Source organism: Brassica napus, chromosome A3 (assembly GCF_020379485.1).
Source record: "Brassica napus cultivar Da-Ae chromosome A3, Da-Ae, whole genome shotgun sequence".
In the NCBI taxonomy this organism is placed as follows: domain Eukaryota; kingdom Viridiplantae; phylum Streptophyta; class Magnoliopsida; order Brassicales; family Brassicaceae; genus Brassica; species Brassica napus.
In genome coordinates, this window is record NC_063436.1 from 539,843 (window position 1) to 551,912 (window position 12,070).

General features: G+C 35.2%; 3 protein-coding genes across 4 annotated transcripts; 1 reads left to right on the top strand and 2 right to left on the bottom strand.

Annotated features, from left to right (window-relative positions):
- Positions 1-1,309: 1,309 nt before the first annotated feature.
- Positions 1,310-4,954, top strand: LOC106443003 (putative homeobox-leucine zipper protein ATHB-51). Of its 2 annotated transcripts, none has more exons than XM_022717465.2 (3): positions 1,310-3,398; positions 4,111-4,466; positions 4,597-4,954. In XM_022717465.2, the coding sequence occupies exons 1-3, from the start codon at positions 3,281-3,283 to the stop codon at positions 4,774-4,776; spliced, it is 654 nt and encodes a 217-aa protein (XP_022573186.2). In that variant the 5' UTR covers positions 1,310-3,280; the 3' UTR covers positions 4,777-4,954. The 2 variants fall into 2 exon arrangements, with proteins under 2 accessions (XP_022573186.2, XP_013740077.2); XM_013884623.3 differs by having other exon boundaries at positions 1,312-3,398; positions 4,108-4,466.
- Positions 4,955-5,336: 382 nt separating this feature from the next.
- Positions 5,337-8,828, bottom strand: LOC111210086 (probable glycosyltransferase At5g03795). The gene is made up of 4 exons (XM_022710418.2): positions 8,454-8,828; positions 7,804-8,045; positions 6,223-6,571; positions 5,337-6,134 (listed from the first exon to the last, which is right to left on the bottom strand). The coding sequence occupies exons 1-4, from the start codon at positions 8,736-8,738 to the stop codon at positions 5,469-5,471; spliced, it is 1,542 nt and encodes a 513-aa protein (XP_022566139.1). The 5' UTR covers positions 8,739-8,828; the 3' UTR covers positions 5,337-5,468.
- A 238-nt stretch (positions 8,829-9,066) lies between these two features.
- On the bottom strand, positions 9,067-12,070 carry LOC106443002 (GDSL esterase/lipase At5g03810-like). The gene is made up of 5 exons (XM_048768174.1): positions 11,809-12,070; positions 11,307-11,440; positions 10,988-11,221; positions 10,624-10,882; positions 9,067-10,416 (listed from the first exon to the last, which is right to left on the bottom strand). The coding sequence occupies exons 1-5, from the start codon at positions 12,041-12,043 to the stop codon at positions 10,217-10,219; spliced, it is 1,062 nt and encodes a 353-aa protein (XP_048624131.1). The 5' UTR covers positions 12,044-12,070; the 3' UTR covers positions 9,067-10,216.

The window sequence follows — 12,070 nt, forward strand, 5'->3', positions numbered from 1 at the left end:
CTAGTCTCTTCTTACCCTGTATAAAACATCCATGTGACAAGTAACGTTTAGCTCCAAGAAGAGTGGGGACCTTTTTATTGATTACCGATCGTAGTAACTAATGGGTAATAAAATATTACGTAATAAAATAAATAATTTTAGAGTCATAAAAGTATTTCTGGAAAGTCCCAAAAACTAATAACAACGTAAATTAGTTGGTCTCTGAACGGGTTGGGTTCTCCTTAATATCTGAGATTTTAAGCGGAAAATTGTATTATATATACATGAAAAAAACTTAAATACACTAACTAACCAAAATTTCCCCTTCTCTCCTACTTTTTCTTCCTATCTCTCTCTACTCTCTTTCCCAAAATCTAATTTTTATTTTTTTTGGTTATTTGGCAAATAAACCCATTTTAAGCATGTCTCGCTTTTTTTATTATCTTTTTTCTAATGCATGCATGAGACTGTTAAAGGTTTTTGCGCGGATATTATTTAATTTCCATGACCATATTTATATAGTAAATCTTATTTTTTGTCTTTTTTTTTTGTTAAAAGAATTCTATGTTTGTTCTTCGACTTCTGTAATATAATTTTGTACGTGGAAACCGTTATCATGAACCCAATTGACTATCTTCTGGTTCTTAATATCATTTATTATTATATGGAAAAATTAAGAGCCGCTAGTCTTTAGTTTCAGTTAAAATATACTTGAACAAATAAAAGTATCATTATATATTCATAGACATGAATGGTCCTGAGCACAGTTAATTGAAACTTCGACATACAACCCTTAAATTTTAAAAAAAAAAATATAGAAAAAAGCTTTCAAATTTGTAATTTTTTTTTTTGAAATTCCTTAGCTCCAACATCTCAGGGATGCCCCTGTTCATAGGTGAATATATGATACATAAAAGTTGAAAAGATTGGCGATCATATCATACAATTCACGAGTAACTAAATTAACTTGGGTAGGGAAACTTTGGAGTTTCAGCTTAATGATAAATACCGATGTCTTTTTTGGAGAAATTGTTCTGAATTTAGATTATTTTGAGAACAAAGTGGATTGCGGTTCTCCTAATCCATACATAATATTAAAAAGACACCATATAGGGCTCTCATCTCTGCGAGGAGAGTTCGAAAGAGATACAGGGCCCTCATGGTGATGTGGTTGAGATAGTTTCTAGTAGGATTTAATTTTCAGTGCTCCATCTTGTTTTTTGTTATTTTTTGCCAAGATGGTTCAAAAACTAAAATCATCTCTTGTAGAATCTTTTATTCATCTATATGATATTTACAGTTTAGCAAAAAAAAAAAAAAAAAAGACACCATATATGAGTATAAACACACAAATAACACTATTATTTTGAGTTTTGAAAACACATCTTACTTTTAGTCCAGATCGAAGACTTTTATGAAGGGTCTTTAGCTGAAATAGTAGAATTTCATAAAGAAAGAGCCTATGATAAGTAGTTATCAAACGAATCCTTTACAATGAATGCAGTCATCTAAATCCATTGAAATTTCTCCAAAAAAAAAAAAAAATCAAACACTCTGAAAATTGTGATGTCTCATCTCTTTCAAGAGTTTAGGCTCAAAAGCTTCCCTTTCTCTTATATATACACTGCCGTTAGTTTTAAAACTCATTACTTATCATCAATCCGTTCAGCCCTATCTGCTTTTAACATACAAAAAGATTCCTTCCTCTTTACCTCTAGCTCTCTCTATTACGCTGTTACACATCAACTATTTGTTGAGTGGCAATTGAATATGAGAGAGAGAGAGAGAGAGAGAGAGAGAGAGAGAGAGAGAGAGAGAGAGAGAGAGAGAGATTGTGTGTATAACTTCAAGTTAATAAAAGAATGTGGGGGTAAAGAGAGAAAGAGGAGTACACAGTAAATGAGAACAATGAGACTTAGTTTTCAAATTAACTTGTTCTTTGTTTTGGCTTTTATTGGTCATATCGCACTCTTTATATATATATCATCTACTTAGCTCTCTGTGTTGATTCTTAGCTTTCAAAAGTAGCTTTTGGCCTCACCCTATACTCTATACAGGTTACTGCACATATACATGGTTATGGTCATTATGAATTTGCCACTAGTGACAACTTTTGCATATTAATGTAGTAATTCAAGCGCAAGCGCGCTCGCACATACACACACACACATATATATATACCAAGAATGGAGGCATAGCCAAAGGAGGGGAACTACATTGTCAGTTTTCTGGAGTTTTTGGGACCATTTATCCCTGTTCACTCTTTCTCTTTCACATACTTCAAGCTTAACTTTGACAAAAATAAACATCCCCACCTATGTTAATAGATTTAATATATAAAAGCTCAAAAATGTTCATTCATTTTACCTTTCTTCTACATTATTTATTTTCCACGTCTATAAAAATCAGTCCAATGAGACGGTGGTTCTGATGTTAATGCTCACAATTGGGGTTTTGTAAATGTTAAAAAGTTTCAACTATGGAAAATCCGTTAAATATATGAATTACCATTTATTGGGTTTATACAATCCTCTTTTTTGGTGCACCACACACGGTTAGGATTGTAAAATATCTATATTTTTATGAATTATTTAAGAGAACCTCTTATCCTTTTTCAAGTAAAATAAAAATTCTCTTAAATCTCGCACATGACCTCAAAAATTCCAAACTGTGTTGGTTGGTTCACATTGTGTTTAAACTTGTAGTAATACTTGTAAACGATGATATTTTTTATGTTTACAATTTCTTAATAAAAAGAAAATATGCAATTCAGACGACAAAAAATAGCTGGTCGAAAATATTTAAAATTCCTTGGATACAACAAAATATGTCAACCTATATTAATGTTAGAGAGATGATGGATGATGACTGATGATGTGCAAGTAAGACAAAATTATATCACACTTTCCTTTTCCATCTTTAAATTCCAAAACAAAAAGCACTGTTGGGTTGCTCCCTTATTAGATGAAAATCCTCACAGAATAGTACACACACATCTCGCTCTCTTTCCATCACTATCTCTATATATCCCTCTAGACATATCCCAATTATAAATATCTTGCTTTGAACGCTGCATGCTCTCAAACTTTGTTGCACCTCCAAAAGACGAAGTGTATAGAAGAGAACCTTCTTGTCACGCCTCTCTTACTCTTGTCTTGTGGTCCAACAAAACCCTAATTTTCTTTTCGTCAGTTTCTCCACTATATTAGATTAGATCCTACAACTTTCATACTTTTTACTTATCTCTCACATCCTCTTATATACATTAAGATTCACAAGAACGAATAAGAAAATAAAAGAAATGGAATGGTCAACGACAAACAACTTAGAAAACATGAGAGTTGCTTTTATGCTGCCGACATGGCCGGAGTCGAGCTCCTTTAACTCACTACATAGCTTCAACTACGATCCTTATGCAGGTATATACTGATGTACAAATATATATATTTCAAACTGTATATTTATATGCTTTCGATTCTATAGAGTCTTAACTTAATTATATTCATGGTCTTATCTCTTTGTGGCGTTGTTCTATCGGGGTAAGGTTTTAAATCCTTGTATATTTACCAAGACGTAGGTCTGTATTGTAAGTTCTAGTTTAGTCTCGCGTTTGACAAATCCGTGCATTAACTTTGATTTTTTGGTCGGATCCATTAACTTTGTTTTGTCACAACAAATCCATGTAAGTGGGAAAAACAAGTTTTTTCCCACACTTTCAAGTGTTTTTCAAGTAATCTTAAGCACTATTCCTTTCCTTTCCTTTATTTTATGCTACGAATTATTTGAGAACGTGTTCGCAGGCATCATCCCAAAGCCTTGAGATATGCCATCTAAAAACGTTACTCTTCTGAGATGATAAGTTTTTTTCTAACAACTGAGATGAGAAGTTAAGATGTTCTTATCTTCACTCTAGAAAAATTAAGATTTTACGGGGTTTTTTCCCTTTTCTTGGGATCCAAACTTTTCCTTGGGATCCAAATTCTATGAAGCTAAAACGTCACTTCTGAAAAGTTGAGACTCGTTTATGTTCACTTTTATAAAAAAAACACGGAAACTTTTTTTATCAATGTTTATTCCGAACTTTTTCTAGCTAGGCGTTTGCTAAAAATAATACTGTTTGTGTTACAGCAGGAAATTCATACACGCCTGCCGATACGCAAACTGGACCGGTTATCTCTGTACCTGAAACAGAGAAAATCATTAATGCGTACCGATTACCAAGCAACAACAACGAGATAACAAAAAAGAAGAGACTAACGAGTGGACAATTAGCTTCACTTGAACGGAGTTTTCAAGATGAGATCAAACTTGATACAGACAGGAAGCTAAAGCTGTCAAGAGAGCTTGGTTTGCAGCCACGTCAGATAGCGGTTTGGTTCCAGAACCGCCGTGCACGCTGGAAGGCAAAACAGCTCGAGCAGCTGTACGATTCGCTTAGGCAAGAGTACGACGTGGTCTCTAGAGAGAAGCAGATGCTACATGAGGAGGTCTGTGTACAATATTGCACTCATTTAAAATAATAGGGTCTAATTAAATACTATCCCTTATTTTTGTTTTATACTTTAGTTCTTGATTCAATCAGAGAAGCCCCCTCCAAAAAATTGATTTGTAACGCAGGTGAAGAAGCTGAGAGCTATACTAAGAGACCATGGACTAATCAAGAAGCAGATCTCCGGTGTGACCAGTGGGGAAGAAACGACGGAGATTCCATCTGTGGTGGCCACTAAAGTGTACGGTACTGATCAATACAACAATCAGATGGTTGTCGCTTCCTCTTGCTGGCTGCCTTACCCGTGATATTAGCTGCTGCTGATCTTAGAGACAGAGAGCTTTAGACTAGTCATGCTGGTACTTTCAAGTGGTGTTGCAACTAAGAGACAAGCTTTTGCTCATTGTACGATCTGAAAACATAAATGTAACGTTCTTGTGCCTCACGCTGATCAATATATTCATTCCATGGTATCTTTATTTGAAAGTTGCTTTTGCCTTTGTGTTTTCTCTTGCTTTGGCTGCATGTTGGCTTCTTTGCTTCATTTTTTTAATGGACAAGTGGAAGCCTAATTTAAGCAAGAAACTTAAACCCATTAAGGAAAGCCCATGAGGAATCCATCCAGTTCTCATTGATTTACCAGAAAAACTAGTGCTTTCTGGTTTTCGCCCATTTAAAGGTCAGTTTAGTTGAGCCCAAGCCCAAACTTCATCTATATGTAATGTAATATCAACTCTAAATTAATTAATTAACAGAATAAACACCAACATTCCACCTAATTATCTGATCAATAGTCACGGTTCTTCAATGAATCAACAAATTTTCATACTGATTCTTTGATTAATTTCTAAATAAATAAAATAAGAAATACGAAACAAACGATGCATTATTTGTTTATTACAGATTTAATGAAGAGAAGTTATTATTTATACAGGACCACTTTCCCGGACATTTCATTTCACAACCGAAACAAACAAAAATCTACAAACCAACCCATAACTTACACCTCACGTATCCTCACATTCAATCTCCTTACCCATATTGAATGAAGAATCATATGAAACACATCAAACCTCTTAGCCGGAGAATTCACCTCAAAATGCCTCCTTACCTTCAACACTCTCCGGTACATCTTTAGATACTGTCTAGGCGATATGGACGTCAAGATCGTCTTCAACTTTGGTATGTCCTCCACGGAAACGATCACCGAGAACGATCTCCAATTCAACACATCGCTGAAAGGTGGGACGTACCCTGAGTTTATCAAAACCGGAACGCATCCCGAGTAAAGCGCCTCGACGATCCTAGGGCTCGCAACCTCGTAGCCGCTCGGACATAAGCAGAACTTGCTGCTTCGCATCATGTCTGGATAAGACGTTCCTTTAGGGAGATACTTGTGCACGCTAATGTCTTTGTCTTTGTTCTCCCAATGTTGGAGCAAGACCGGCCTTACCGGTCCGTGTACACCTCCCGCGAAGAAGGCAAGGATGGGACGTATAGAAGGTGATGGGCCACCGACTAATCCTTTTAAGGAACCGGTCCGTAGGTTGATCTCTGGTATGGAGACATCTTTTCTCGGTTTGAATCTCTCAGACGTGTTGGCATTGCATAGAGCTCGGATCGAGTTTTGTCCTAAATGTGGATGAGAAAAGCTTGCCTCAGGACCCTATACCAAAAAAGTCCAAGATTATAACGGTAATAATAACTAACTAAATGATATATATACACTCAGTATACGTCACGTGCTAGTGTACCCAGTCATGGCAAGAGAGTATGAAATGGTCAGCTCCGATGCTACGGTTCCAATAAGGATACCTATCGCTAACAAGATCGATGTAATCCCTCACGGTTCTTCGGATGGGGCCAAAATCGTGGGAGTCGCGTTGATACACATATCTTACCATCTTTACGACACTGAGAGGTAAATAAAAGGCGTGGGCCTTGTCCGGATTATTGGTACGGAAATGGGTATCTCTTTCCATCTCGTAGATGAAGTTTCCTTCCATAGAGTATATGCTTTTGCACGGACCATCGTGGAACAACGGTGGGTCACCTTCTTTGTACACGAATATCTTGAATTGTTTCTCCATCTCCAAGTAGCTCCTAAGCAATTCAATACAAATAAGACGATAAAAAAACATTAGCACGTCGTGGTCATGTTAGGAGAAATCGCCATGCCAAAAAGACACCATTATCTACTTTAGCAAGAATCTGTATATACAAAATCGTCTTTATCAACATCTATAGTACGCAAACCGACAGTCGTCTCGTATCAAACTGTCTTGTGCAGTCTACGTCAATAGTTTTCAACATCAGTTCTTTAAAAAAAAAAGCCGTTACCTTATTCTGCTAAACCATACAAGATGGGCCAATATTGAATCTCTTGAATTTACTAGTTTAGTCCCAAGAAAAAATCAAGGTATGTGATACTTTTCTTGTCTTAAGCATTTAATATGGTACCGAAAAAAATAAGAGTAATAACAAATTATACAAAGGTAGGTAATAATTTCATCACCAAGGTTCATATGTATTAGTACATACTGCATGCATCTAGTCGTCATAATCTTCAATTTTAGTATTTTTTTCAAATGTAGGTTTTCCCATGAATTCTGTGGTAGGATAAAAAGTTCTTTAAAGTGAAATGATCTAGACATACAATCATGAAATGATATGGAGCAAATCATCTACTACCGTACTATTCTCATAAATGTTCCAAATAAAATCAACAATTATATATCAAGATAGAAATTTAAGACGTGATATTCAAATTTAATACTAGAAATCTCCATGCCATATTTCCAACATCACTTTTGGTAAAGAACAATAATAACTCCATATTCTCCAGCATTAACTACGGTTCAAAGCTCCGACCCGTTTAACTTAAAATTAAATTAAAATAAACTCTTAGAAAACGAATAAATTCATATTTCTAAGCCGTTAGCCTTTACTTTAGTTCAATAAACGCTTAAGCGAACCTAAATGTTTTATAACTTCAAACATCATTATTAAAATTAGTACTCCCTCCGTTTCATATTCCATTTCATATTGTAAGTAGTTTTAGGAAAAAAAATGTGTTTCAAATGGAAGTAGTTTTCATATTTATAAGTAACTTTTATATTTATTGAATATAATGTGACCAATCAAATTAAATAGATTTATTTTTTATTGGTTAAGTTATATCAAACTTATTTATTATACAATACTTTTTAAAACATAATAATTTTCTTAATTGCTTTTATCCAAAACTATTTACATTATAAAAAGGGAGTATTACTTAAAAGAAAATAGCTATAATTGAAAACATGCGCAAAAAGAATATTACTACTACTACTTACCGATGAAAGACCTTGGCATTCCAATACATCGGACCAATAGGTACATAGTCCGGGTCGTCCACGGGATCGTCCATCGAAGCGGCTTTAATGGCGACTCGAGCCTTTTGTAGTTCGAATTCGATTTTGTCTATTTTTTTAGTAACTCTTTTCTTCATTAGTTCCGACGATGCCGTAGAAGTGACGTTATTACTAACCAAAGTAATGTTGATCGGGTTCAATTGAATTGTCCGATTTCTATCACCCTGTTAACAATATCAGTTTTTTCTTTAGATGATTATGCACATGGAAGAAATACAAATTTTTTTTGGAATTTAATACAATTAAAAATTGACATAAAGCTGACTGTACACATATTTATTGATTAATTACTTAAATTTAAGACCACCCAACCGCACACATATCATAGAACATTTCTCTATTATCTTTTTGTTTCATCAGTTTGCGGTTTTAAACAGTTGACTGTAGTTTGACCATGTAATTTGAAACATACTAATCTTTAAAAAAAATATTTGTTGGTATAATGTACAATTAGAAAGTAAATAGATAAAGACAAAAAGACAGAAGCCGCAGAATTAAAAAAAGAAGAAAGACATGCAAAGATGGAGAAACAAGAAAAGAATAATTTGGTATTCCTGAGTAATTTCCCAAACCTGAACAGATTCCACTTTAGTCGATAAAGCTGATGTTGGCAAGGACACTTCCTTCGCCGCCTGTAGAGATGGTGCCGGGGCCGGAGGCAGAGATGGAGAAGAAAGAAGAAGAGGAGGAGAAATATGAGTGGTGGACAAAGAGGTTAAGAAAGATGTTGGACATTTAGGACCAATATTTACAAAGACGAAACCAGAAACGAGAACAAGAGGAACCATGAAGAGAAAGAGTTTGGCCGAGGAACATGCTGACATTCTACACTTCCCATCAACATCTTCATCTCCCATTTCTCTTTCTCTCTCAATTTTTTTTATGAGAAGAAGATGATAAAGAATGAAGAAGAAGACGAAGAATCAAATTAAAGAAGTTTTTTATATAATTAATTTACCTTTATGCTTTCGGTTTTATCAGCAGATCAAGAGAAATTTAAGATGGTGAATTGTAGAATAACATTTGGTAATAAGTGGTTGCTTCCTCGTGCCAAGCGTCGTCTTTCCACTCTCTCTTTACTTCTCACATGCAAACTTTTCTCTATTTCCTTTGTGTACCCCAAACCTTTTAATTCTATCTCTTTCCACCCCCTCCCAACAAATTATTAACCACATGCCCAACCCATTGTTAAGTAGCCCAATATTATGTCATATTTCTTTCCAAGTGATTTCATATTATACATGTGTGTTATTTTTCACCTCTTGTAACCAAGGCTGCGGTGAAGAGTTACACGTTCCCATCTATGAAATATATATCAAATCCCTTAGCTTATTGAAGACTACTAAAAGCTTTTCCTTCTCTTAACATTTATGCATAACAAAGTTCTGTGAGATAACAAACTAAGTCCCACATTGGAGAATTAAACAAAGAGTATCTAATATATAAAGAGATGTCCAACTCTAATAGTACGAAGCCTTTTGGGATGGAAACCAAAAGTATATCCAAGCGGGCTTGCCAATTAGGCCCAAAGTAGACAATATCGTACTAATCGGAGAATATAGAGTTGGACATAGACTTTAACAATCCCAACAATTGGTATCAGAGCGGTCGATGAGAAATCTGCAAGAAGACCGAAATACCCTTCGAGAGATGAATAGTATCTTATGAGTTAGGAATGAGAGGTGTGTGGCAGAAATCAAGTCAGAAGATCCTGGAAGTCAGTTGTGGGACACGAGATGAATGTGATCCTTAGTTTGAGGGGGAGAATGTGAGATAACAAACTAAGTCCCACATTGGAGAATTAGACAAAGAGTGTCTAATATATAAAGAGATGTCCAACTCTAATAGTACGAGGCCTTTTGGGATGGAAACCAAAAGTAAATCCATACGGGCTTGCCAATTAGGCCCAAAGTGGACAATATCGTACTAATCGGAGAATATAGAGTTAGACATGGACTTTAACAATCCCAACAAGCTCCATAGAGCTAATTCCATTTTGTATCAATAAGGTTCAAGAGCTAGAATATTTCTCCCATAGAAACCTCTATTCTGATATTGTAGTGGAGAAATTTACTTGAGGTGTCTGTATTGTTGGAAGCTTAGAAATATTGACATTTACTATATAGTTGACCAAGGATGCTTGTCAAACAAACATTTTGCAGTGATTATGGAAGCATAATTTGGTGGATCACTATATTTTTAATTTTTCTTACATGAGATGGTAAATACATTGATTGCGAATGAGTAAAAGAAAACAAGCAGGCAAGCATTGTTTAGGCTAATTAGTCTATAATACATTTTGGTCACGTCATCTTAATTGTTTAAATCTTTTAATTTAGGTTTGGGAAATGAGAGAGAATCCTTGGCCAAGAAGATTGTCGGCTAGAACACGATTGGCTGCTTCTGATGGATGAAAACCGTCCCAAAACACGTAACTGGTAGCATTTGAACATGTACCCACCGATAATGCATTGCATAGAAACGAAGTTTCCACTGTTCCGGTTCCACAACAAGCCCTTCTTGATTCAAAAAACCCTACATTCAAAAAACAAATATTTGAAAATATTTAGTTAGAACAAAAATAATGGAAAAAGAATGTTACTGTAGGTCGTCTAAAGTCTAATGTTGGATTTCATAAAAATCAGGAGAAGAGTTATGATTTTTCTTTTTTTTGGTCAGAAGAGTTATGATATTTCTTGAAAAATCGTATGGTTTCATAAAAGGATTGTCAAAATACCGTACCATTCTCTTCAGGCTTCATGACCATGTTCAATAGAGGATTATAAATGTCAAAAACGACCAATTTCAGACCAGGAAGCTTGTTAGCTAGGTTCACAGACGTGTTGTTGAGTTTGGTATTGAAGGAAACCGCGTCCCGGTTTAGTCTTTCGACGCACGTATTGCTCCCAATACCACCAAACATCGTTATCGCTGCTGGCAAACAACCCAAGGGTGGTAACGACGTTACTCCAATTCTTCTAGCACCTAAATCATACATATTCTGCAAAAAAAGATAAAGCACATTTTTTGAATATTGGTATAAGGTGAATACATAGTAAACCGTTACATTAGGATAATTAAAAACTATGGTAATATTTTTAGTTACTTGGATAAAGGTTGAATAAAATCTCATGAGACGATCTGAGAATCGATCAGGTGCGACTATCGCATTAAGGATAGGATTAATGTAATAGCTTTGAAGAAAATCGCTGGATCCGGTGCTGAGAAGATGAATCGCGCCTTTGAATATCTCGTTGGCTTTGTCTCTCCCTACCATGCTTGTCACCTTGCTTTGGTACTCTTTGTAGTTTTCCACTTGTTGGGTCAAGCTGATTGCGTTCTACAAAACATACGATACACCATAAAATGTTAAAGCATTCCGGTTAGCTAATTACTAACCAAGTTTAGAATAAAGAGTTATTTACGTATAATAAGGAAGTTCCGTCGTGATAACCGGAAGCACCAGAGGCGAAATTGGCTCCGGTTAACAAATTAGTCTCATTTGCTGCATCTTGGCTAAGGTACGCCACCGGGTAAGAAGTGAACCCTAAATTCTCAGCTGCTCAAAAAATAAAAAAACAGGATATATGAATTGATGAAGTAAGACATTATGGATCCAAAATTGATAAAATGAATAATTTACAAAATAATATAAATTGATTAATTAATTAATTAAAAAACAAAACAAACGAACTAAAAAACAAAATAATAATAAAATATTACTAAGTCCTTTCTCAAAAAAAAAAAAAAGGATTAATAAAAAATGGAATGAGATTATCATTAAAAAAATTAAGTCTTCAAGTAACATAAAGTACGACTAAACATAGTTTCACTGGAATGACTAAACATATTTTCACAAATTATGCGATTGCATTTGTGGCATCTACGAACCATTATATATGTAAATAATTTTAGGCTGGTTCAAACCGGTAAAGTCGATGGCGAGTTTTCCGTTAGAGAAACGACCGGTGGCAGTGTGGGCTAAGAAGTCGCGTCCGTAAGGAGGAAAGTTGGCCTTGACGAGGGTAAGGCGAAGATTGTTGTTACCGGCATCGACAACAGAATCTCCCATTATGAGTAGAGCCGGTACAAGAGGTTGACTGGTCCCAAAGCTGGTGTAGAAACCGGTAAGAACCAAGAAGCTAATCAGCCTTTTAAACATATTTTCGTCTTTGAATATACGTAGTCC